Source organism: Podarcis bocagei (genome assembly GCF_964188305.1).
Source record: "Podarcis bocagei genome assembly, contig: HAP1_SCAFFOLD_231, whole genome shotgun sequence".
NCBI lineage: Eukaryota > Metazoa > Chordata > Lepidosauria > Squamata > Lacertidae > Podarcis > Podarcis bocagei.
In genome coordinates this window covers 66,254-92,927 of record NW_027670217.1, presented here as the reverse complement: position 1 = coordinate 92,927, position 26,674 = coordinate 66,254, and the positions used below count along the sequence as shown (strand labels likewise).

General features: G+C 49.4%; 1 protein-coding gene across 1 annotated transcript; it reads right to left on the bottom strand.

Annotated features, from left to right (window-relative positions):
* Nucleotides 1–24: 24 nt before the first annotated feature.
* Nucleotides 25–26,674, bottom strand: LOC308579594 (maestro heat-like repeat-containing protein family member 7; the record flags this gene model as incomplete). The annotated part of the gene is made up of 15 exons (XM_081214182.1): nucleotides 26,557–26,674; nucleotides 24,465–24,559; nucleotides 20,886–20,995; nucleotides 20,455–20,580; nucleotides 13,913–14,017; nucleotides 12,276–12,408; nucleotides 10,928–11,037; nucleotides 8,843–8,992; nucleotides 8,611–8,765; nucleotides 5,884–6,025; nucleotides 5,254–5,450; nucleotides 4,535–4,672; nucleotides 2,384–2,492; nucleotides 1,372–1,512; nucleotides 25–296 (listed from the first exon to the last, which is right to left on the bottom strand). Coding segments are annotated over exons 2-15 (1,958 nt in total), but the record flags the coding sequence as incomplete, so codon positions are not given.

Here is a 26,674-nt window from a genome sequence, read left to right as displayed (position 1 = left end):
CGCCCACTGCTGCTCCACCTGCACCTGGCCTGACTCACGTCGTCAAAAAGTGGCATCACGCTGGTGGCCACCTCGACGGTGAGGGAGTTCACCTCCCTGCTCTGACACTTCAGGAGGTCTGGCAGGAGCTTGAGAGCCTTCACGTTGATGTCTCTGTCAGCGTCGCGCAGCCTGGCTATGATATCTGGAAAGGCAGTCTTCAGTTTTTTCATCTGCGCGACACAAAAGGCTGAGTCACAGATCTCCAGAGAAGCAACAAAGTTAGTTTCCGTGTCTTTCTTCCGGGGAATCTTTAGCTTTGAACAGAACACAAGATGCCACAGAGAACCAAAACCTCATGGCTGGTTCCCCGCCCTCCTTGTCAAAAAGATTAAAATGGTGGCGTAGAAGACATGGGCCAGAAAGTATTTCGGATTCCAAGCCATTAAAAGATCAGCATCTGCACATGCAGATGTTCCTTATGAATTCCACATCTGTTCACCAAACTGTTGGAGAGTTTGCAGGAATAAAGGGATTTTCCTTCCCCATATCTGGTGGGAATGCCCACAGGTTGCTTTTATTCTGGAAGAAAATTCATCAGGCGATACTAGATATTATCAAAACACATATTCAGATTTCTCCTCTGTTTTCCCTACTAAATACGTGGACATGTACCATGAAGACATTTTGCCAGAAGGAACATCCGACACAGATGTTGCTGGGATCCCTAAGGCACAACAATGGAAATCGTAAAAAAAACAACCCCAAAGACTAATATCATTATGGTATAAAAATATTTGGAATTTAGTTACTGCAGAAAAAAGTAACACATAAGCTATGGGTCTCTAATGGACAGGAATATTCTGGTCATTTCTACTCAGTGTGGAGGGATTTTATTTCATATAGCTTAGTTTCAGACTCACAGGTATCTATCCCCATGCCCTCTAGAGAAATGTGCTGTCATGATCTTAGATTGTGTGTTATTCAGTTCGTTTAGGTTTTGCATGCCCTGCCTTTAATTAGATATCTGATTGAATTTTTGCTATTGTTTATTTATCTTTGTGGTTCTATAATAAATTGAAAACTGGTGATGATAATGATAATAATAATAATAATATTGAGAATACAGAACAGTGGTAGTCAACCTCTGTCCAGCAGGTGTAATTAGGCAATATCTAGAGCAGGGTTTCCCAAACGGGGGCCTCCAGCTGTTTTGGGACTACAATTCCCATCATCCCTGACTACTGGTCCTGCTAGCTAGGGATGATGGGAGTTGTAGTCCCAAAACAGTTGGAGGCCCCCGTTTGGGAAACCCTGATCTAGAGGATGGCACGCTCCCCACCCACTGGGAAGACCTATTGGTCTGCTGGTAGATCACTGTGTGTCTCTCACCTTCTCTTGATGATCCAAAAAGCAAATCATGCCGTCGAGAGCTAGGGATCTGAGCTCCAACCGGCTGGCCTTCACCTGCCGGCACAGCTGCTCAATGATGCTATCTTCCATAGCTGGCGCTAAGGCTCCCTTATGAAGGAACTAGAACGGAAGAAGAATGTGCAGAACTGGCAGCAGCAGGCCTTGAACATGAAAACACGAGAAGAGCTTGCTGGATCAGGCCAAAGAGGAGCAGGAGGAGGAGGCCAGGAGGTAGCAAGATGACATTGCAAGGGATTGTTGCCTTAGGAGAGCGAGAAAAATTATCAGGGATGGCTCACACCCCGGCCATCACCTCTTTAATCTTCTACCCTCGGGCAGGAGATATAGAAGTATAATCAGCCGTACCAACAGGCTAAAAAATAGCTTCTATCCGTGGCCTGTTAGGCTGTTGAACAGAAAATGACACTGTGAAATTGACTTGCGAGGTGGTGTGTTGTTCGATAAGAGATTGAGTGTTGGGGGGGGGCGGCTTGTTTAATTTCATTGTACACAGGTTGTACAATGACAATAAAGGTATTATTATTGTTATCAAGCTGCGTGCTCCTTGGGTGTGTCCTCTTGAGGCGACTGCCTCAGCATGCCTTATGTGTGTGGGGGGGGGGGAGCAGCTCTGCTTGCCAGACCTCCCTGTTTGGCCCACAGGAGCCAAATATGTGTCGTCAGGGCTTGCAAAGCTCTCTGCACTGGTCTCTGCAAACTCCTTCAAGCAGCTGAGACGCAGGGCCCACCACAAAGCAGACGTGACCACAGCTAAGTTTTGTGGCTTGGGAGGCGCAGTGCGCTGGGCTCTGGAAGCCTTTGCAGTCCGCTGAAAACAACTGTGCACAGCTTGATTTGCCAAAAATGTGGGTTAGGGGAATGGCTTTGGCTATGATGCTCTTGAGGGAAGCAGATGGGAGTCTAAGAGGGGCTGGGGCGGATCAGCTGTGCAATTAATCAGACCCACCTACCTCCAGAAAACAAGGCTCACCTCAGTTAAGAAAGGCATCACAGTGATGTGCTTCGGATACCCCTCGCTTTCCAGAATCTCCAACAAGTAAGGCAACATCCTTTCGCTTCCCTCGCCCCGGACTATCTCTCTTGTCATTGAAAAACAGAAACACTGGGTGTCCAAAACATTGCAAAATGGAGTGTTCTTCCCCCCTGATCCAGCCAGCCATGTCTTCTTTCCCGATATTCTGTTCCATTTTCGGGGAACATGCGGAGCATACCTCCCTCTTGCTTCTCAGCCCTCGTGCTTTGACTACAGAGCTGTCATAACACACCACCTGAGCTAGCTATGGGGATACACAAGGAAGGCCCTGCAACAAAATGCTGCAGAGTGGATTCCATTCTCGCTGAATGGGTGACGGGGAGGACTGGACATGCTAGTGGCCCAATCCCAGGCATGATTAATTATTTGATTTCTCCATCAAAGTTTATGGGCAGCTCCTATTTTGGAGACACCTGAAAACGGCTTCTTGGTATGAACTGAGAAATGGACTACTGCAATGGGCTCTACGTGGGGCTACCTTTGAAGGTGACCCAGAAACCGCAACTAATCCAGAATGCGGCAGCCAGACTGGTGACTGGGAGCGGCCGCCGAGACCACATAACACCGGTACTGAAAGACCTACACTGGTTCCCAGTACATTTCCAGGCACAATTCAAAGTGTTGGTGCTGACCTTTAAAGCCCTAAACGGCCTCGGTCCAGTATATCTGAAGGAGCGTCTCCACCCCCATCCTTTTACCGGGCACTGAGGTCCAGCGCCGAGGGCCTTCTGGAGGTTCCCTCACTGTGAGAAGCCAAGTTACAGGGAACCAGACAGAGGGCCTTCTTGGTAGTGGCGCCCTCCCTGTGGAACACCCTCCCACCAGATGTCAAAGAGAACAACAACTACCAGACTTTTAGAAGACTGGTGACTGGTGACTGGGAGCGGCCGCCGAGACCACATAACGCCAGTCTTGAAAGACCTACACTGGTTCCCAGTACATTTCCAAGCACAATTCAAAGTGTTGGTGCTGACCTTTAAAGCCCTAAACGGCCCCAGTCCAGTATATCTGAAGGAGCGTCTCAACCCCCATCGTTCTACCCAGACACTGAGGTCCAGCGCCGAGGGCCTTCTGGCGGTTCCCTCACTGCGAGAAGCCAAGTTACAGGGAACCAGACAGAGGGCCTTCTTGGTAATGGCGCCCTCCCTGTGGAACACCCTCCCACCAGATGTCAAGGTAAAGGTAAAGGTAAAGGTAAAGGTAAAGGTAAAGGTACCCCTGCCCGTACGGGCCAGTCTTGCCAGACTCTAGGGTTGTGTGCCCATCTCACTCAAGAGGCCGGGGGCCAGCGCTGTCCGAAGACACTTCCGGGTCACGTGGCCAGCGTGACATCGCTGCTCTGGCGAACCAGAGCCGCACACGGAAACACCGTTTACCTTCCCGCTTGTAAGCGGTCCCTATTTATCTACTTGCACCCGGGGGTGCTTTCGAACTGCTAGGTTGGCAGGCGCTGGGACCGAACGACGGGAGTGCACCCCGCCGCAGGGATTCGAACCGCCGACCTTTCGATCGGCAAGCCCTAGGTGCTGAGGCTTTTACCCACAGCGCCACCTGCGTCCCTAAAGGTAAAAGTAAAGGTACCCCTTCCCGTACGGGCCAGTCTTGCCAGTCTTGTGGAACACCCTCCCACCAGATGTCAAAGAGAACAACAACTACCAGACTTTTAGAAGACATCTGAAGGCAGCCCTGTTTAGGGAAGCTTTTAATGTTTGATATGTTGCAGTATTTTAATATTTTTTTGGAAGCCGCCCGAGTGGCTGGGGAAGCCCAGCCAGATGGGCGGGGTATAAATAATAAAATAATAATAATAATAATAATAATAATAATAATAATAATAATAATAATAATAATAATAATAATAATTACCTATCTGGACAATGAAATGGTTTTAGACCTCAGAGTCTCTATCTCCCTCCTCCCTTTCAAGGTGCTTGGTTCCATTCACTCTCCCCTGCCCTCTTAGTCCACATTCAATGCCGTCCAGACCCTTATGGGGCTGATATGAAGTTCCACGCCATAGGGATCTCCCCCAAAGATTTTTGGAAACTCTTCAGATCTCGCTGCTCCTTTTAAGAGCGATGTGCTTACCTGGCAAAGAGAGCGAGACCTTTCAGGTGGGTCCTGCGATGCAACAGGAGTTCTGAACCTCTCCTCTTGTTCATGATGAGGATGAGGTCCTCATCTCCTGCACGCCTGATGAGGCCTTTGAAAGTTTTCAAAGCAGACCTGCACACAGAGACAAATCCGAATTAGAATGGATTTCTTGTGCTGGGTTTACAGCAGTTCCTCAAAGGGGTGGCATGCATTACCTCAGTGATTTGGGTAGGCCATTGTGCCTCATAGTTTATGCTGGTAAAAGATAGCTGGCTCTCACAGAGTCCCGGGCACCACAGGGGTTGGGGTGCGGAGACCAACTTGTGCTGAAGTTGTTCCCTTGATCACAGCAATCCTGGCTACCGTCACTCGCATGTGATCCCCACGCCGCTAAGCATTTCGAAGAAAACACCCATGCATTTACAGGCTTTTTTCTGCATGCAGCCTTGAGGACCAGAAACTTGCGAAAGCACAGCCTGGCGTGACAATACAGAAGCTGCCATTCTTTAAGTGGAGGCTGTCGCTGTGTATCATGTCACAAATTAAAAAGACAGTTTCCCAAAAAACAACCTTGGGCCGGACGAGGAGTGAAGTCTGGCTCAGCAGGGAGCTGTGTGCGTACGTCCGGCCGCCCTGGCTAGAGGGCTACCGCAGTATCAGTCGACCCTGCCTGTGACAAACAGGGAAAATCGGATGAACCGAAAGAAGCGTACCTGAAGGGAGCAGGAGGGGTGGGGATCTCCTGGCGGATGCAGGCCGTCGTGTAGACATCTGTCTCCTCTGGTGTAAAGTACACGGCGAAGGAGATTTGGCAGAGGACTGCTATGGACAGCGTGGCGAACATCTCTCTCAGCACCTCGCGGCAGGCTGGGGACGGGCGCCTCAAGATCTCGTAAAACGCTGAGTTGGCCTGGGAGGTCGGTCAAGGCGCCTGATCGTACCTGAGCAAGGAGAGGAATTTCCCGCCCACTTCCCTTCCTGGCCACGTCCTTAGGTGCCTCAAATGGCCACCCGGATGCCAAAGAGGCATCTCTGGGGTCTGTTTCACTTTGCCGCCTGAGGCAAGGGTGCCCCCCGCCCCCCCCCACCTTGCCTCCCTTACCAGGGTCGTGTGGTGGCTTCGGGAGAGGTATCCGGAAGTGCTGCCACTGTGTGACCCAGCAGAGGTGGGTGCTGTGCTTACAGTGGCACTGCCCTGTGGAAGTCCGCCGCCCGAGGCGGGTCGCTTCCCTCTGACTCGTGGCCTCTGACAGGCCCCGGGGATGGGCCTTGGAGATGTCACGCACAGGGCCGCTTTGCTCTTTGGGTGCTTTCTTGGGGGCCAGAGTCCTGCCAGCACTTACAGCCAAGGGTTGCAAGGAGGCCTTAACCCTGGGGCCATCCCAGTAGATCGGCTGCTCCTGCAGGATGGACTGCAACACGGCAAGGACCTTCTGCGCAGTGTCGGAGAAGCAGGTTAACCTGTTCCACATGGCGAAGGCGGTGCTGCGAGGGGGGGGGGAAGCAGGGGCTTCGGTTGGCGCACAAAATGCGTTCAGATTACGGCAAAACGAGAGAAAGGCGATTTAGACCAGTATGTGTGTGGTGCCCCTCTCTTCAAGAGCACTGGCTAGGCAGTGATGTGGGACTTAGGACTGGAGGGGTCATTCTGTGGGAGTGGAGAAAGATGGAGTGTAACTTGTGAATAAATGCGCTTTTAATTTTAAAAAAAGGAAAAGAGCATTGGCTGTTCTTCTGCAGTTCTCCATGACCTATTGTTGTGAGCAGGGATGTTCAGCTCTGACAAATATGAGAGAGCGGAAAAGAGAAAGGCATCTCTGCGTTGATGAGATGAGAGTTTGCTTGTCCCAAATGAGACCTGGGACTCAGCTATACAGCTGCAAATATAACGTTTTAAGTGTGCATCATACAAACATAGATACGATGCATGCACATGAAAGGTCATACCAAGAACAAACTTAGTTGGTCTCTAAGGTGCCACTGGACATTTTTTATCAATTTTTAAAATATATTTCTACTGCGTCAGACCAACATGGCTACCTACCTGAATCATACAAACATGACACTAGATGGCAGTGATGAGCTTATGGCAAATTCAATATATTTTTCAAAACGCTTTTTTAAAAAAGCATTTTCACAGTGTTTTTTAATGTGTGTCTACATTCCACCCTGATATAAATGAGATTACCTGGCAAAAGTAAGCTCACACCTCTCACTGAGTTTGTACACATACTTAAGTTTCATGCTCGTTTATAATTACATTTTGGAAATGATTCACCTTCTTACATAGCTGTATTGTTTGATACTTTCTGGACGTCCCATGATCATATTACAAAGTAGTTGTGTTCTGTGTTATAAATCAAGCACTGCTAGGAGTTACCGTATTTTTTGCTCTATAACAGGGTGTCAAACACAAGGCCCGCGGGCCGAATCCGGCCCGCCAGACCTCCTCATGTGGCCCGCGTAGCCGCCGTTCTCGCCCGTCCAGTGCACCATCGCCTGGTTGTGCGCCGCGTCGCCTTTCAGCACGAAGGAGGTGGTGAGCAGAGAGGCCGCCTCCGGAGGTCCCCCACCGGCACGACCCCGCAAGCCGCCCGCCTCGTCCCACGGGCTGCCGCGTCTCTGGCAGGGGGGGGGAGGCTTCGCAAGGCTAAAGAGGAAGCCAGGGCAGCGAGCGCGATCCATCCTGGGAGCTTCTCTGGGCAGGAATTCCCTTAGCTTAAGTGGGGTGGGGGAAGTGTGGCAGGTAGGGGGGTACCTGCCTAGACACTGAAGCCACATGTCTCTCAGATGAAAATTGGGAGTGGGCATTGTGTGAAGTGGTCTGATGGTGGGCACTGTGTGAAGTGCTCGGATGGTGTGGGCATTGTATGAAGTGCTCTGATAGTGTTTCCTACTTGGCAGGGTGTTGGACTTGATGACACTTGTGGTCTATTCCAACTCTATGATTCTATGATTCTAAGTGGCTGTGGATCTCCTGCTGCAGAACTGTAGGACTGTATAGAGTTGGGAGGGCCACCCAAGGGTCATCTAGCCCAGCCCCCTCACAATGTAGGAATCACAGCTAAAGAACGCCAGACAGATGGTCCCCCAACCGCTGCTTAAAAGCCTCCAGTGGTGGAGACCCCAAACACCTTCCGAGGTCATAGAATTGCAGGGTTGGAAGGGAACCCCAGGAGTCATCTAGTCCAGCCCCGGTGGACAGCAGGCGCAATCCATCCCGTTGCGCAAGACTAAAGATGCTGCGCAAGGCTAAAGAGGAAGCCAGGGCAGTGAGTGGGATAGATCGCACTCACTGCCTTGTCTTCTTTAGCCGCGCTGGAGAGGTTTAGCTCCTGGCTGGAGAGGTTGCGCGGCTATGGATCCCGTGTGCTGTCTTGGCTTCTTTGCTCTTTGGGGCTGGTGGGGGAACCCGGGCTTCCCCCGCAGCCCCGAGAAGCTCTGGGAGAAGCAGACAGGCTGCAAGCAGCCTGTCCGTTGCTCTTTGGGGCTGGGGGGGAGGGATAATATTTTTTCCCTTGATTTTCCCCTGTAAAAACTAGGTGCGTCCTGTGGTCCGGTGCGTCCAATAGAGCGAAAAATACGGTAAAAGCCCATCAACTTCAGGGGTCTCAGCCTGCTCAAATATTTTAGGCCGATACAATTTGAGTTTGACACCCCTGCTCTATAAGACTCACTTTTTCCCTCCCAAAAATTAAGGGGAAATGTGTGTGCGTCTTATGGAGCGAATGCAGGCTGCACAGCTATCCCAGAAGCCAGAACAGTAAGAGGGATCACTATGAAGTGATCCCTCTTGCTGTTCTGGCTTCTGAGATTCAGAATATTTTTTTTTATTGTTTTCCTTCTCCAAAAACTAGGTGCATCTTATGGTCTGGTGCGTCTTATAGAGCAAAAAATACAGTATTTCTTTCCCAATATATTTTTATCGACAAAAATTCGGTGTGTCACAGGCAAATTTTTATTCTGAAAGTGTGGCCCAGAGAAAAAAGTTCGAGAACCACTGATTTAGCCAGTACGAAAAGGATTTTAAATCCTTTTTCTTTTTATCCCCCTGTCCCCATCTCGCTCACCTGTCACACTGGACAGAGCAGGCCAGGAGGGTCTTCACCACATCCTGAGGGCGGCTCTTCCCCAGAAGCAAGAGGAACCGGAAGACCTCCAGGCGGGCCTGCGGGTCTCCGATGTGCTCCAGACTCAGATACATGAACCTGGTGGTTTTGGGCACCTGCAGGGGGAAAGAGGAGGGAAGAGGTGACTGGGGAGAGAGGAGAAGGGGGAACAGGAGTCTCCAAGGCAGCGTACCTTCATGAAAACGGGCTGGGAATCCCTCAGCATGGCTTTCAGCATCAGGATGGCAGCCTTCGTGTGGTAAAGGTTGTCGTCCCTCATGCCCTTGATGGCTGCGAGGAGGAAGTCCATCTGCTCGTCGCCTTGGAGGCATTTCTTGAATTTCTGAAAAGGGAAGGGGTGCGTTGAAAGCCTGGTGGCGGTTACACCAAAGAGCTGGGATCCACCATGGCTGGGATCATATCTTGGGATGAGCTGACTCGCTATGGGACCCTCCTTAAGATCAGTCGGTAGAGCATGAGACTCTTAATCCCAGGGTTGTGGGTTCGAGCCTCACTTTGGGTCAAAGCTTCTTGCATTGCAGGGGGTTGGAGTAGATCGGGGTTTCCCAAATGTGGGTCTCCAGCTCTTGCTGGACTACAGCTTCTCTTATGTACTGAGTTGAATAGGATCCAAACTGCAGCAGTCTGATTGGTCCTAGAACAATAGGATTCAGAATGCAGCAGTCTGATTGGTCCTAGAACAATAGGATCCAAAATGCAGCAGTCTGATTGGTCCTAGAACAATAGGATTCAGAATGCAGCAGTCTGATTGGTCCTAGAACAATGCAGCAGTATGATTGGTTGGCAGGAACCACCCAATCATGCTCCAGATAGAAGTGAATCCACAACCTGATTGGCTTACAGTAGAATTCCAGAATTAGCCAATCATGTGCAGCCCACTGTGTAAATAATGTATATAAAGCAGCAGGGACGCGGACTTATAAAAAATATTGGGGGGGCCCGGGAAAGCTCATGAATAATAAATAAGCGCATGAATATGCAAATAAAGTGGTGCCGCCTCCTCGTGAGCGAATAGGGGAGAGCGTGCTGCGCCTATTAATCAGCTCCGAAGGAAATTGGGTGGAGCTTTTGCTCGGGAGGGAGGGCAGGAGGCATGCAGCCCGACCCTGTGCATTTTGGGCTGGGGGAGGGGCGGCGATGGCGCTCTGCTGGAGGGGCGCTGGAGATTATTGGGGGGGGCAGAGCCCCCCCAAATGAATTTTTGAGGGGGCTCGGGCCCCCTCAAGCCCCATGGAGTCGGCGCCTATGTAAAGCAGATACTTTGAGGGGACTTTCATTCATTCCTCCTCACCACTATGAGCTGAATAAAGAGCATGAAATCACTTTGCGACTACTCTGAGTATATTTCAGCTTCCATCTTCCTTATCTTGCAGGACCAGTGCTCAAGGATCATGGGAGTTGTAGTCCAAAAAGAGCTGGAGACCCAAGTTTGGGAAACCCTGGACGAGATGATCCTTGTGGTCCCTTCCAATTCTATGATTCTGGTGCTGCAGGAAAGGTCGCAGTGCTCTCCTTATGCATAGGAAAGACCACAGTCCAGTGTTAGGGCTCATCCACACTTCTAACCAGTGCTAAAAATAGAGGCCAGCCAATTGACATTTGCTCCGATTCAGCAGTAAAAATTGATTTTACTTGGGGGAAAGTTGTGGGGCAAGTTGATGTGTGGATGAGCCCTCTGAGTGGGGACTGGGACTAGGAATTAAAAATCTGCAGCATTAAATGGTCCTATTCAGGATTCTTACCTGACAGCCAGACAGCCAGGCCATTTCTTGGATACTCCATTGCAACCCCTCTCCCTCTATATATATTTTTTTTATCCCTGCTGTCCCCACCATCACTCAGTTTTCTGAGTGCTGAGCATTTTTCATATTCATTCTTTCTTTTTTAAAACTCTCTCATTGAAACGATCTCAGATACAGCAGCGGAGCAGAGAAGGACCTTTGAAGAGCCACTGGCAGTCAAAGCACAAGTCCTGGGCTAAGTTATACGATCACTAGCTCAAAACCCAGGTGTGCCCTTGGCTGCGCGGCAAACACCAAGACACAGCCCGCCCTGCCTCTCTGCATGCGCCTGTGCGCAACTGGACGTGCTTCCTTTTTATAAACAAAACATAATTTTATTAATCTAGATGAACTGGATGGGTTTCCAAACTCCTGTGTTGGTTACATTCGTTTCAGCTGCACCTGTAAAACAGGTCCATGCCCAAAATTGCCAGGTGTGAAGAAGACACACGTTGGAGCTGGTGAAAAAGGTTTACCATAGTGGTGGTGCTGATGTCAGAGAACCAGGCCAGCCATAAGATCTTTTCCTCTTTCCAGTCCTGCATAAGCTCCATATATTCTGTGTCGTTCTCATGATTCATCAGGCCTAAGGAAATGTACAAAGAAACTCAGAGATTAGATAGATAGATAGATAGATAGATAGATAGATAGATAGATAGATAGATATAGATACAGTCATACCTTGGGTTAAATATGCTTCAGGTTGAGCGTTTTCAAGTTACGCTCCGTGGTTACCCAGAAGTAATGGAACGCGTTACTTCCGGGTTTCGCCGCTCACGCATGCGCAGGCGCTCAAAATGACGTCACGCGCATGCGCGGAAGCGACAAAATGCAACCTGCGCATGCGCAGACACGCAGTCGCGTGTTCCGTTCTACTCAGGATGCAAACAGGGCTGCAGAACGGATGTGCAGACGCTCAAAATGACGTCACGCGCATGCGCGGAAGCAACGAAATGCGACCTGCGCATGCGCAGACACGCAGTCGCGTGTAACGTTCTACTCAGGATGCGAACGGGGCTGCAGAACGGATGTGCAGATGCTCAAAATGACGTCACGCGCATGTGCGGAAGCAACGAAATGCGACCTGTGCATTCGCAGACACATAGTCGCGTGTTCCGTTCTACTCAGAATGCGAACGGGGCTCCGGAACAGATCCCGTTCGCATCCAGAGGTACCACTGTATAGCTATAGCTGTAGATAGATGCAAAGAAACGGTATATACGGTATATCTATAGAGAGAGAGAGAGATAGATACATATAGATATATAGATATACAGTGCTGCACCTGTCCCCCCAAAAATAGGTGCCAATACTCACAATGTATTATCGTTGGGACGGTGGCCTTTGGAGGTTTTGAAGGACCACGCGACACGGATTTCCCCAGTGGGTCACCCCAACGGAAAGTGGAGCTGGAGGAGTTGGTCAAGGGACATGGTCACCCCTAAGCAGGGTGCGGAGAGGGGATGCAGGAGCGAGAGGAGGCTGCCCAAGACTCCTTCAGGCCGGCCAGCAGGGAAGCTCAGACCCGGACCCTGAAGGTGGCCCTCCAGGGCTCTCCACCCGGCCCTCAGAAAGGCAGGGTTGGGCTGACAGACAGCCTGGGGGAATAGCAGGAGCAGCCATGAAACAAGCCTCCACCAGGCAGGCTCAGAAGGCGAAGCCACCCTTGCTAATCTGAAGACGCTCTAAGTGAAGACCCTTTTTTGCTTTATCTCCTCTGGTGGGACATCCCGCTTCCCAGCTCTTGCCAACATGCCAACCCATTTATTTCCCTTTCCCCGCCAGGAACCATCTTGGGGAAGGCCGGCGGGTCCTTGCTCTTACTCTTCTGGTGAAGGATCAGGGTGTACAGGCAGTGGAGTGCGTCAGCCGCCCAGTGGCACACGCTCTCGCTGGAGTCCTTGCTGCAAAGCGCCAGGTGCCCCGCCAGCTTCCCCATCTTGAAGTCCTTCATTCCCTGCAGGAGAGAATCTCATTTTCTACTCCTCCTCAAGTGTGGCAGCCATTTTGTGTCATACCACATACTCCACAGCAGCCATTTTGTGTCATGCCTCAAACACCACGGCAGCCTTTTTGTGTCACGCCATGCACAGCAGTCATTTTGTGCCATCCCTTGCACACCACAGCAACCATTGCAGCCATTTTGTGTCACACCTCACACCTCACAGCAGCCATTTTGTGTCGTGCCACATCATACTCCATGGCAGCCATTTTGTGCCATGCCACACACCCAACAGCCATTTTGTGCCATGCCACATACCTGACAGCAGCCATTTTGTGTCGTGCCACGCACCCCATGGCAGCCATTTTGTGCCATCCCATGCACTCCACAGCAGCCATTTTGTGCCATCCCATACACTCCACAGCTGCCATTTTGTGCCATCCCATGCAACCCACAGCAGCCATTTTGTGTCGTGCCACGCACTCCACGGCAGCCATTTTGTGCCATCCCATACACCCCACAGCAGCCATTTTGTGTCATGCCACCCACCATGGCTGCAGTGGGGTGCAAAGAGAAGCAGACCTTAATCAACCTCCCTATGGATTTGGACCCTGCTGCCAAGATATCCCCAAATGCACCCCTTTACTCTTTCCTGTGAAGGTGGCACACTGACATGGGCTACTAGAGAGTGTTATTTTACGGGGTGAAACTTAATTTTTTCAGATTCCTTCAGTGAGGGATCTTTTAAAAAATGGTTTGGGGTGTGAGGAATTCAAATCTGCTATTATTTTTGTGACTGGACAACATTTAGCTTGGCAAGTACGTTTGAGGAAGAAGCACATAAACGGTTTTTGGAAAACCAAAGAATTTTAATTTTACCTTCTGAAAATGCCACGTATTGCTTAATAAAAATAAAAATAATGCCATATTAATATATAGTATAACTGCAAGTACTTGGCAATCATTTCTAATGATTTCTATGCAATTTTACTCACTAAGCAAAACTAAATTATATTAATTTAGCCAAAATATCTTTTGAATTCCCAAGTCGTGTTACAATTTTTTAGCACCCCTCATTTGGGGAAAAGTGAGCAAATTCAGTTCATGTCGAACTCTCCGATTCTGTGATTCTGTGATTCTATGATTCGACAAACTGTTCAAGTTGAAATAATCCCCACCATGCAGAAGGTTAAAAGCTGCTGGGCTGGAGTGTAAAATCACAGAAGCATAGAATTGTACCTAAGAACAGCAAGAAAGTATCTTAAAGCACGTGCAGAGAGTGAACTGCTCCATTTACATTATTTTTCATGATTCGCCATAGCGATCCATAGCTAAAAGTAAAAATCTGAAAATGTGTCCTTTCTTTTTGCTCTTCAGAACATGGCAACCCTAAAAACTGCAGGTGAATTGTTCAGCAGTTATGGGAACTCCTTTCAGGTGTAGTTTGGAGGTTTTCTGAACTACTTCCACGCAGTTTGCTAAACCAAACCAGCCCTGGGAATGGGCGACTGAGCCTCACTTTGGGTGTGCAATGGGACGTGATGCAGCAGACCAGCTTGGTGATTCTGGACAAGGCCATGATCCGCTCCTCGACCAACCGGGATCCCGTTTCAAGAAGAAGGAACTGGAACGGCAAAAAAAGGACGGCATCCATGGAGATTTCATGAGACGCATTCTTGTAGTGCACAAGTGGGAGCTGCAACCCAGAGTTGCAGCATGAAGTGCTCTAGGGCATTTTGTTCTATTCCCCCTCCAACCTGCTTCCCCATTTCTCTCCACAAGGTCTGCAAGCATTACAAAGCCCCCGAACATGCCCAGTCCTTTCTGGGCTGTTTTCGGGAGTTTCTCCCCCTCAGGGAGTTGTGTTTTTTGGTTTGTGCTTTTCCATCTCTCTTTATGAATGGGTGGTGCTGTTTTGGCTACACATCTCCAATGGCGTAGCGTGGGGGGTGCAGGGGGGCCCGGCCACACCAGGCGCAACATCTGGGGGTTAGGGTTAGGGGGCGCAAATCCACGGGTTAGGGGGCGCAAATCCACGGGTTAGGGGGCGCAAATTACTTGCCTTGCCCCGGGTGCTGACAACCCACGCTACGCCACTGCACATCTCTTTTTATGAATGGGTAGTGCTGTTTTGGCTACACATCTCTTTTTATGAATGGGTGGTGCTGTTTTGGCTACACATCTCTCTTTATGAGTGGGTGGTGCTGTTTTGGCTGCACATGTTCCCCCTATACTTATACATCAGAGAACTGTAGAGTCGAAAGGGACCACAGGGTCATCCAGTCCCACCCCCTGAAATGCAGGAATCTTTTGCCCAACGTGGGGCTCGAACCCGCAACCTTGAGATTAAGCGTCTCATGTACTACCGACTAAGCTAGCATCTTATGTTTAAGGAGCCCCCAATGATGTAACCTTTCCTCCATCCAGGCTAGGCCATTTCTGCCCTATCTCAATGATATCCTTTTTGAGGTTTTCCTACGATGGTTTTCCCACAGCCAAACAGAGACACAATTACCAAGGCAAAGTCATTCTTAAAGAGCCCAAGGCAGGGTCAAAACGGGCAAACCATAAAGCTGTGGGCTTTTTGTTATGTATTCAGACTGGCTGCAGTTCTCACTCTGGGCCACCAGTATGCAAATGAAGGATTGAGAGTTGCTTTCACCGATTGGGTAGCTAGTTGGAATTTGTTACTGTTACAGGTTCTTGAGCATTATATAAGGCAGCCAGCTTCACTGTTCAGAGAGACTTAGAGTACTGCTAAGTGCTGTAATAAAGAGCTGTTGCTTAAAAGAGCTGTGTCTGTTGCCCATCTTTCCCACTATACAACACTTCTAGTGCTAATCTTTCCTTGGGCTCCGTTAGGAGGAGTTTTTTAGGGCTATTTTCATCGTTCGCACTCACATGTACACGGGTCGGCTTACTCACCATGAGAGTTTCTCTTATCAGGGTTGGGTTGTAGTGACGTTCACCAATGTAGCCCGCCTTACTGCTGTTGAGGTTTGCGCTGATAAGGTCTATGCAGTCCAGGAACTTGACCTTCTCAGGTAATTCCTAGCCTCCCCAACCAAGGACAGGAAGATGAGTTCAAGAAGGATTAGCAAAAGCGGCAAGCCATCTTGACTACCGCAACATGCTCTCTGCGGGGCTGCCCCCAGAAAGATTTGGAAACTACGACTCTTCTGGGGGCGTTCCGCAGGGAATGTTTTACTCCAGTGCCGTGCCTACTTTGCTGGGTTCGAGCCCAATTCAAAGTATTCCTGAATTATGTGACTGGAGGAAGAAGCCCCCACCCCCTCCATTTTTAAGGAACTCATGTCGTAGCAGGGAAAGCGAGGGCAGGGTTGGGGTGCAGATACCTGGTGGCTTTTGTGGAGAAACTGGTGCATGAAGCGCATGACACCCCTCATGTCTCCCTCAGAAGCTTCAGAACTAAATGTTGTCTGGGAGGAGTCTGAGCTTGGTGAATCTGAAACAAGTTTATTAATTTAATAAGTAAATACTGCGCCTTTCCTCCCAGAGGAGCCCAAAGGAGCAAAAACAAAAAAACAAAAACAACCCTTTATTATTATTTTTAAAAATTATAAACGAAACAAAACAAATTTAAAATATTTAAAAACTGCTAAACTCATCTAAAAGCAATGAAACACAATTAAACAACAGACAAGTTTTCAGCAAACGTCTAAAGCAGGGGTCAGCAACCTTTTTCAGGCGTGGGTTGGTCCACCCTCAAACAATGTGGGGGGCTGGACTATATTTGGGGGGGGGGGGAATGAACGAATTCCTATGCCCCACAAATAACCCAGAGATGCATTTTAAATAAAAGGACGCATTCTACTCATATAAAAACACGCTGATTCCCGGACCGTCTGTGGGCCGGATTGAGAAGGCGATTGGGCCGCATCCGGCCCCCAGGCCTGAGGTTGCCTACCCCTGGTCCAAAGGAATATGCAGCTGCCTCATGTGGGGATTGAACCTGAGACCTTGGTATCATCAGCACCACGCTCCAAGCAGCTGAGCTGTCCAGAGACAGAACTAAACCTTATCCTCCCAACTGTGCTGCCACCAGTCTTGTCAGCTGAAGGGCAGGTGTACTCAGTGGCGTAGCGTGGGGGGTGCAGGGGGGGCCAGCCGCACCGGGCGCAACATCTTGGGGGGAGGCGGGCTCGCACTCTCAGCTCTCTGCCCCTACCTGGCTCACTCACTCTCTCTCACTGCAGTGCTGTCTGTGCGAATCTGAGCCGCTGGGTCGCTGCCCACTGTGGAGGGGGTGGGTGCCAGGCATGCGGTGCGGAGAGAGAGCGAAGGACTATCTGGGGGAGGGACAGTGCAGCGGCCGCCCAGCGCAGCGCTGAGCGCGGGAGAGAACCACACCAGACCAGACCAGGCAGCAGCAAGAAGAAGCTGGCAGCGGCGGCAGGTTAGGGGGCGCAAATTACTTGCCTTGCCCGGGGTGCTGACAACCCACGCTACGCCACTGGGTGTACTGGTCTGGGGAAAATGGCCCGATGAGACAAAATGGACCTCTGGCAGGCTGGAGGTTCTGCACCCCGACGTAGTGGAAGCCTCCATGTGCAAAGCTGTGATTTGTGCTGGCAATTAAGACAAACCTATTCTCCAGGTTAAACCAGGTTAAACACGGGTGGCGCTGTGGCTTAAACCACAGAGCCTAGGGCTTGCCGATCAGAAGGTCGGCGGTTCGAATCCCTGCGACGGGGTGAGCTCCTGTTGCTCGGTCCCTGCTCCTGCCCACCTAGCAGTTCAAAAGCATGTCAAAGTGCTTTTCAACACTGGCTCCGGCTTGGTGGAACACTCTGCCTCATGAGACCAGGGCCCTGCAGGATCTGATTTCTTTCCGCAGGGCCTGTAAGACAGAGTTGTTCTGCCTGGCCTTTGGCTTGGAGCCAATTTGATTCCCTCCCTTTCTTTCTTTCTTTGTTCTTTTCCTTCTCCTCCTGCGATGAGGCTACATTTGAATATTTTAATGTTCCATTATTTTAATGTTGTATTTTATTTTTGTTTTTAAGTTGTAATCATTCATCTTGTTTTTATTATTGCTTGTAAGACACTCTGAGCCCGGCCTTGGCTGGGGAGGGCGGGGTATAAATAAAAAATTATTATTATTATTATTATTATTATTATTATTATTATTATTATTATTATTATTATTATTAAAGTTCAAGTAGATAAATAGGTACCACTCCAGCGGGAACATAAACAGCATTTCTGTTCGCTGCTCTGGTTCTCCAGAAGTGGCTTAGTCATGCTGGCCGCATGACCCGGAAGCTGTACGCTGGCTCCCTCGGCCAATAAAGCGAGATGAGCGCCGCAACCCCAGAGTCGTCCACGACTGGACCTAATGGTCAGGGGTCCCTTTACCTTTACCTTTATTCTCCAGGCAGCAGACTCAAGAGCATTTTCATAAACATGCTTCCTTTTCTGAAGAATGAGGACATGATGCAACAACAGGAAACCCTCAAGCAGGAATTGAACGCAAGCGCCCTCTCGTCTCTTGCGTCTTCCAGAAACTGGTATTCAGAAGCCTTGCTGCCTCCAGCTGCGAAGGAAGATCACCACCTCTGGAAGCACCCTATGACTGTGTCATCAGCGAGAGGAGCTTACCTGCATTTCCGGGCATCGACGTCGAGTCTTCCCAGCTGCTAAGCTCTTTCAACGACTGTCTCCCAAACATTCTCCGATTCGTTTAGCAGGAAGCGCTGCTGGGGGAATGTTGATATTGGCTCACGTATGCTAGCAAGCCCAGGCACTGGGCATTCACCCAGTGCCACAACTGTATCTGTGATTAATGCGTGTCGGCTCAGTTATCTATCTGTTAGCTTGCAGTTACAGTAGTATGTGAGACATCAGTCTGTTGGTGTTACTTGTCCAGTGTTACATCTTGAATTGGTGGAGTTTATTTGGAGCAACAGAGATACTTTGCACTTGTACATATCTGTACATATCTGTATCTGCAATAGCCTACAAGCTGTGTCTATCTATGTCCAGAACTGTTTTAGTGAGCCTTATCTTCTGCAATAGTAAATTATTCGGACCTTAAGCCATTTCTGTGTGGTGACTGGTACTGGGAGCAACTTCCACTGCGTGTGGAGCTCACCTGAGATTCCCAATAGAGCATCCTGTTGAAATCCTGCAACACATACAGCTCATATGCGGCCCCTAGAAAGTTGTCTAGAAGATTTTGGACACACAAAATCAGCGATGAAGAGAGACTGAGTTTTGGATCTGTATCTGTATGTGTTTTTTATTTGGAATGTTTCTCCCCAAGTTATGTTTACACAAATATATTCTCTTCCTGTTAATTATACTTATTTAAACTAGGATATTTATTGTATTCTATATTTGATCTTCTTTTGTAATGTTGTATTTCGTAATGTTCTGTTTAATCTGTAAACTGCTTAGAGGGAATCATGAAATGATATAGAAATTATTGAAATATGTAAACTTTGGGACATCTCTTGGAGTTAAGTTATGCTCAGCCTGTAGATCTGGGCAAATAATACCATATATCAAAAAAGGCACAAATCTCCAGTGATGTCATTTGAAGGAATATGACCTTATATGCAGATTGGAAACCCTGAAATATCTCTCAGAAATTGGGGTGCAGTATAACAATATGATACAATGCAACACACAGCGAACACTAATGGAGCTGTGTAAATAATGAATCATTTTGCAAGAGACCGCCCTAACCCAGTAAGTGTTCTACCCACAATCTTGCATCTTTTGAAAAGAATGGAAAACAAAACGAGGGGAAAAAATGATTGCCTCCTACCTGCTGAGCAAATATGAGGGAACGATTTTGCTGCCAACCTGGGACAGTAGCTAGAGAGGTGTTTTTCACCCTTAAAAGTCTCACTGTTTCAAATCCATAGTAAGCCAACAGATGAAAGGAAAATGAGTGTAGAAAGGTTTGGTGGTCAACGCAGGTTGAGATCAAGTGCCCATGGCAGTTATTGATGTCATAATGGGCAGGGAAATGGCCGGGCAACCAATGAGAAACGACAATGGAATGCTTTGCTCCAACGGACGTTTCCCTCCCAAGCTGATCTGGCCTCCGGAGAGCTTCATGGAGGTTCAAATTATGAAAAGTTACTGGTGCAGATATAAAACAGTGAAGAAACAACACCCCAATTTTAATGGAACCTTATTTGTTGTTGCGCCACTCTTTGGTGTGTGGAGTGCCGCAGGGCGCAATCCTCTCCCCGATGCTTTTAACATCTTTATGCGCCCCCTTGCCCAGATTATCTGGAGCTTTGGGCTGGGCTGTCACCAATATGCTGATGACACTCAGCTCTATCTGCTGATGGATGGCCACACCGACTCAGCCCCGGACACACTGACCAGATGCTTGGAAGCTGTGGCTGGATGGTTTCGTGGGAGCTGATTGAAACTAAATCCTTCGAAGACAGAGGTCCTATGGCTGGGTCGGGATGGCATGGGGATGAGGGACCAACTCCCCTCTCTTGCGGGGGCCCAATTAGTGCCATTGCCTTCCGTTAAGAGTTTGGGTGTAATCCTTGACGCCTCCCTTTCCATGGAGGCGCAGGTTACAGCAACAGCCAAGGCGACATTTTTCCACCTTCGCCGCATCAAGCAGTTGGTCCCTTACCTTTCCCGCCCCGACCTGGCCACAGTGATCCATGCGACGGTCACCTCCAGGCTTGACTACTGTAACTCGCTCTACGCGGGGCTGCCCTTGAAGCTGTCCCAGAAACTCCAGTGGGTGCAGAATGCTGCAGCGAGGCTCCTCACGGGGTCCCTGCCATGGGAGCATATTCACCCAGCGCTTTTCCAGCTGCACTGGCTCCTGGTGGAGTACAGGGTCAGATTTAAGGTGCTGGTTTTGACCTTTAAAGCCCTTCACGGCCTAGGACCCTCGTACCTACGGGACCACCTCTCCCAGTATGCCCCACGGAGAGCCTCAAGGTCCATAAATAGCAACACCCTAGTGGTCCCGGGCCCTAAGGAAATTAGATTAGCTTCAACCAGAGCCAGACTATTTTCATCGTTCGCACTCACATGTACACGGGTCGGCTTACTCACCATGAGAGTTTCTCTTATCAGGGTCGGGTTGTAGTGACGTTGACCAATGTAGCCCACCTTACTGCTGTCGAGGTTTGCGCTGATGAGGTCTATGCAGTCCAGGAACTTGACCTTCTCAGGTAATTCCTAGCCTCCCCAACCAAGGACAGGAAGATGAGTTCAAGAAGGATTAGCAAAAGCGGCAAGCCATCTTGACTACCGCAACATGCTCTCTGCGGGGCTGCCCCCAGAAAGATTTGGAAACTACGACTCTTCTGGGGGCGTTCCGCAGGGAATGTTTTACTCCAGTGCCGTGCCTACTTTGCTGGGTTCGAGCCCAATTCAAAGTATTCCTGAATTATGTGACTGGAGGAAGAAGCCCCCACCCCCTCCATTTTTAAGGAACTCATGTCGTAGCAGGGAAAGCGAGGGCAGGGTTGGGGTGCAGATACCTGGTGGCTTTTGCGGAGAAACTGGTGCATGAAGCGCATGACACCCCTCATTTCTCCCTCAGAAGCTTCAGAACTAAATGTTGTCTGGGAGGAGTCTGAGCTTGGTGAATCTGAAACAAGTTTATTAATTTAATAAGTAAATACTGCGCCTTTCCTCCCAGAGGAGCCCAAAGGAGCAAAAACAAAAAAACAAAAAAAAAAACCCCTTTATTATTATTTTAAAAAATTATAAACGAAACAAAACAAATTTAAAATATTTAAAAACTGCTAAACTCATCTAAAAGCAATGAAACACAATTAAACAACAGACAAGTTTTCAGCAAACGTCTAAAGCAGGGGTCAGCAACCTTTTTCAGGCGTGGGTTGGTCCACCCTCAAACAATGTGGGGGGCTGGACTATATTTTGAAAAAAAATATGAACGAATTCCTATGCCCCACAAATAACCCAGAGATGCATTTTAAATAAAAGGACGCATTCTACTCATATAAAAACACGCTGATTCCCGGACCGCCTGTGGGCCGGATTGAGAAGGCGATTGGGCCGCATCCGGCCCCCAGGCCTTAGGTTGCCTACCCTTGGTCTAAAGGAATAAGGGACTGGAGGAGAGGGGAGAGGGGACAGAGGAAGAGGCGGAGGATACAGGATCGGGGGAGGAAGAGGAGGGGGAAGAGGTGGAGACTACTGGAAACAGAAGTACCAGAATTTAAATCAGAAACTAGGAAAGAGTGTTGTTACCCAGGAAGACTCCCTGAGTGAGTGCCTGAGGGCCCTGCTCTTGCCACTTACCATCTGGCCTGAAGCCTCACAAGGACTGTGTGCTGCTTGCGGCCTGCTGCCCAGGAGGACTCCCTGAGTGAGTGCCTGTGGGCCCTGCTCCTCCCTGCCACTTACCATCTGGCCTGGGGCCTCATAAGGACTGCGTGCTGCTTGCGGCCTGCTGCCCAGGAAGACTCCCTGAGTGAGTGCCTGAGGGCCCTGCTCTTGCCACTTACCATCTGGCCTGGGGCCTCATAAGGACTGTGTGCTGCTTGCGGCCTGCTGCCCAGGAAGACTCCCTGAGTGAGTGCCTGAGGGCCCTGCTCCTTCCTGCCACTTACCATCTGGCCTGGGGCCTCATAAGGACTGTGTGCTGCTTGCGGCCTGCTGCCCAGGAGGACTCCCTGAGTGAGTGCCTGAGGGCCCTGCTCCTCCCTGCCACTTACCATCTGGCCTGGGGCCTCATAAGGACTGCGTGCTGCTTGCGGCCTGCTGCCCAGGAAGACTCCCTGAGTGAGTGCTTGAGGGCCCTGCTCCTCCCTGCCACTTACCATCTGGCCTGGGGCCTCATAAGGACTGTGTGCTGCTTGCGGCCTGCTGCCCAGGAAGACTCCCTGAGTGAGTGCCTGAGGGCCCTGCTCTTGCCACTTATCATCTGGCCTGGGGCCTCATAAGGACTGTGTGCTGCGTGCTGCTTGCGGCCTGCTGCCCAGGAGGACTCCCTGAGTGAGTGCCTGAGGGCCCTCCTCTTTCCTGCCACTTACCACCTGGCCCAGGACAGTTGTTACTGCCGGAGAGGCACAGAGTGTTTTTAAAATGTTTTTTAAAATTTTCTTTGGATTTTTTGTATGTGGGGGGTGGGGGTGGGATGGATGTTTGGTTGGGCTTGGGGAATTATTATTTTTTTTATTTTGATGTTTTTGTAATTTTTACATTTTTTGTTTGTATTGTTTTATTGGTTTTGTTTGTTTGTTTAAGGTGTTATTTTGTTTTTAGGGGGAGGGTTCAGGGCTGCCGGGGAGTGGGCCCCAGCCCATAAAATGGCTGGGGCATGTTCCACAGGGGGGGATGCACTGGGACAACCGATCTCGGTGATCACGGGTAGGAGGAAGAGTTAGGTTGCCTACCCCTGGTCTAAAGGAATATGCAGCTGCCTCATGTGGGGATTGAACCCGAGACCTTGGTATCATCAGCCCCACGCTCCAAGCAGCTGAGCTGTCCAGAGACAGAACTAAACCTTATCCTCCCACCTGTGCTGCCACCAGTCTTGTCAGCTGAAGGGCAGGTGTACTCAGTGGCGTAGCGTGGGGGGTGCAGGGGGGGCCAGCCGCACCGGGCGCAACATCTGGGGGGGGGGCGCTCGCACTCTCAGCTCTCTGCCCCTACCTGGCTCACTCTCTCTCTCTCACTGCAGTGCTGGCTGTGCGAATCCGAGCTGCTGGGTCGCCGCCCACTGTGGAGGGGGTGGGTGCCAGGCGTGCGGTGCGGAGAGAGAGAGAGGGACTGTCTGGGGGAGGGACAGTGCAGCGGCCGCCCAGCGCAGTGCTGAGCGCGGGAGAGAACCACACCAGACCAGACCAGGCAGCAGCAAGAAGAAGCTGGCAGCGGCGGCAGGTTAGGGGGCGCAAATTACTTGCCTTGCCCCGGGTGCTGACAACCCACGCTACGCCACTGGGTGTACTGGTCTGGGGAAAATGGCCCGATGAGACAAAATGGACCTCTGGCAGGCTGGAGGTTCTGCACCCCGACGTAGTGGAAGCCTCCATGTGCAAAGCTGTGATGTGTGCTGGCAATTAAGACAAACCTATTCTCCAGGTAAAACCAGGTTAAACACGGGTGGCGCTGTGGGTTAAACCACAGAGCCTAGGACTTGCCGATCAGAAGGTCGGCGGTTCGAATCCCTGCGACGGGGTGAGCTCCTGTTGCTCGGTCCCTGCTCCTGCCCACCTAGCAGTTCAAAAGCATGTCAAAGTGCTTTTCAACACTGGCTCCGGCTTGGTGGAACGCTCTGTCTCATGAGACCAGGGCCCTGCAGGATCTGATTTCTTTCCGCAGGGCCTGTAAGACAGAGTTGTTCCGCCTGGCCTTCGGCTTGGAGCCAATTTGATTCCCTCCCTTTCTTTCTTTCTTTTTTCTTTTCCTTCTCCTCCTGCGATGAGGCTACATTTTAATATTTTAATGTTCCATTATTTTAATGTTGTATTTTATTTTTGTTTTTAAGTTGTAATCATTCATCTTGTTTTTATTATTGCTTGTAAGACACCCTGAGCCCGGCCTTGGCTGGGGAGGGCGGGGTATAAATAAAAAATTATTATTATTATTATTATTATTATTATTATTATTATTATTATTATTATTATTATTATTATTATTAAAGTTCAAGTAGATAAATAGGTACCACTCCAGCGGGAACATAAACAGCATTTCTGTGCGCTGCTCTGGTTCGCCAGAAGCGGTTTAGTCATGCTGGCCGCATGACCTGGAAGCTGTACGCCGGCTCCCTCGGCCAATAAAGCGAGATGAGCGCTGCAACCACAGAGTCAGCCACGACTGGACCTAATGGTCAGGGGTCCCTTTACCTTTACCTTTATTCTCCAGGCAGCAGACTCAAGAGCATTTTCATAAACATGCTTCCTTTTCTGAAGAATGAGGACATGATGCAACAACAGGAAACCCTCAAGCAGGAATTGAACGCAAGTGCCCTCTCGTCTCTTGCGTCTTCCAGAAACTGGTATTCAGAAGCATTGCTGCCTCCAGCTGTGAAGGAAGATCACCACCTCTGGAAGCACCCTATGACTGTGTCATCAGCGAGAGGAGCTTACCTGCATTTCCGGGCGTCGACGTCGAGTCTTCCCAGCTGCTAAGCTCTTGCAAGGACTGTCTCCCAAACATTCTCCGATTCGTTTAGCAGGAAGCGCTGCTGGGGGAATGTTGATATTGGCTCATGTATGCTAGCAAGCCCAGGCACTGGGCATTCACCCAGTGCCACAACTGTATCTGTGATTAATGCGTGTCGGCTCAGTTATCTATCTGTTAGCTTGCAGTTAGTATGTGAGACATCAGTCTGTTGGTGTTACTTGTCCAGTGTTACATCTTGAATTGGTGGAGTTTATTTGGAGCAACAGAGATACTTTGCGGTTGGAGTATGGATGGCGGCTAACAGATTGAGGTTGAATCCTGACAAGACAGAAGTACTGTTTTTGGGAGACAGGAGGTGGGCAGGTGTGGAGGATTCCCTGGTCCTGAATGGGGTAACTGTGCCCCTGAAGGACCAGGTGCGCAGCCTGGGAGTCATTTTGGACTCACATCTATTCATGGAGGCACAGGTCAAATCTGTGTCCAGGGCAGCTGTTTATCAGCTCCATCTGGTACGTAGGCTGAGACCCTATCTGCCGGCGGACTGTCTCGCCAGAGTGGTGCATGCTCTGGTTATCTCCCGCTTGGACTACTGCAATGCACTCTACGTGGGGCTACCTTTGAAGGTGACTCGGAAACTACAACTAATCCAGAATGCGGCAGCTAGACTGGTGACTGGGGGTGGCCGCCGAGACCATATAACACCGGTCTTGAAAGACCTACATTGGCTCCCAGTACGGTTCCGAGCACAATTCAAAGTGTTGGTGCTGACCTTTAAAGCCCTAAACGGCCTCGGTCCAGTATACCTGAAGGAGCGTCTCCACCCCCATCATTCTGCCCGGACGCTGAGGTCCAGCGCCGAGGGCCTTCTGGCGGTTCCCTCATTGCGAGAAGCAAAGCTTCAGGGAACCAGGCAGAGGGCCTTCTCGGTAGTGGCGCCCGCCCTGTGGAACGCCCTCCCAGCAGATGTCAAAGAGATAAACAACTACCTGACATTCAGAAGACATCTTAAGGCAGCCCTGTTCAGGGAAGTTTTTAACGTGTGATATTTTACTGTATTTTTGGTTTCTATGGAAGCCGCCCAGAGTGGCTGGGGAAACCCAGCCAGATGGGCGGGGTACAAATAATAAATTATTATTATTATTATTATTATTATTATTATTATTATTATTATACATATCTGTACATATCTGTATCTGCAATAGCCTACAAGCTGCGTGTATCTATATCCAGAACTGTTTTAGTGAGCCTTATCTTCTGCAATAGTAAATTATTCGGACCTTAAGCCATTTCTGTGTGGTGACTGGTACTGGGAGCAACTTCCACTGCGTGTGGAGCTCACCTGAGATTCCCAATAGAGCATCCTGTTGAAATCCTGCAACACATACAGCTCATAAGCGGCCCCTAGAAAGTTGTCTAGAAGATTTTGGACACACAAAATCAGCGATGAAGAGAGACTGAGTTTTGGATCTGTATCTGTATGTGTTTTTTATTTGGAATGTTTCTCCCCAAGTTATGTTTACACAAATACATTGTCTTCCTGTTAATTATACTTATTTAAACTAGGATATTTATTGTATTCTATATTTGATCTTCTTTTGTAATGTTGTATTTCGTAATGTTCTGTTTAATCTGTAAACTGCTTGGAGGGAATTATGAAATGATATAGAAATTATTGAAATATGTAAACTTTGGGACATCTCTTGGAGTTAAGTTATGCTCAGCCTGTAGATCTGGGCAAATAATACCATATATCAAAAAAGTCACAAATCTCCAGTGATGTCATTTGAAGGAATATGACCTTATATGCAGATTGGAAACCCTGAAATATCTCTCAGAAATTGGGGTGCAGTATAACAATATGATACAATGCAACACACAGCGGACACTAATGGAGCTGTGTAAATAATGAATCATTTTGCAAGAGACCGCCCTAACCCAGTAAGTGTTCTACCCACATTCTTGCATCTTTTGAAAAGAATGGAAAACAAAACGAGGGGGAAAAATGATTGCCTCCTACCTGCTGAGCAAATATGAGGGAATGATTTTGCTGCCAACCTGGGACAGGGGCTAGAGAGGTGTTTTTCACCCTTAAAAGTCTCACTGTTTCAAATCCATAGTAAGCCAACAGATGAAAGGAAAATGAGTGTAGAAAGGTTTGGTGGTCAACGCAGGT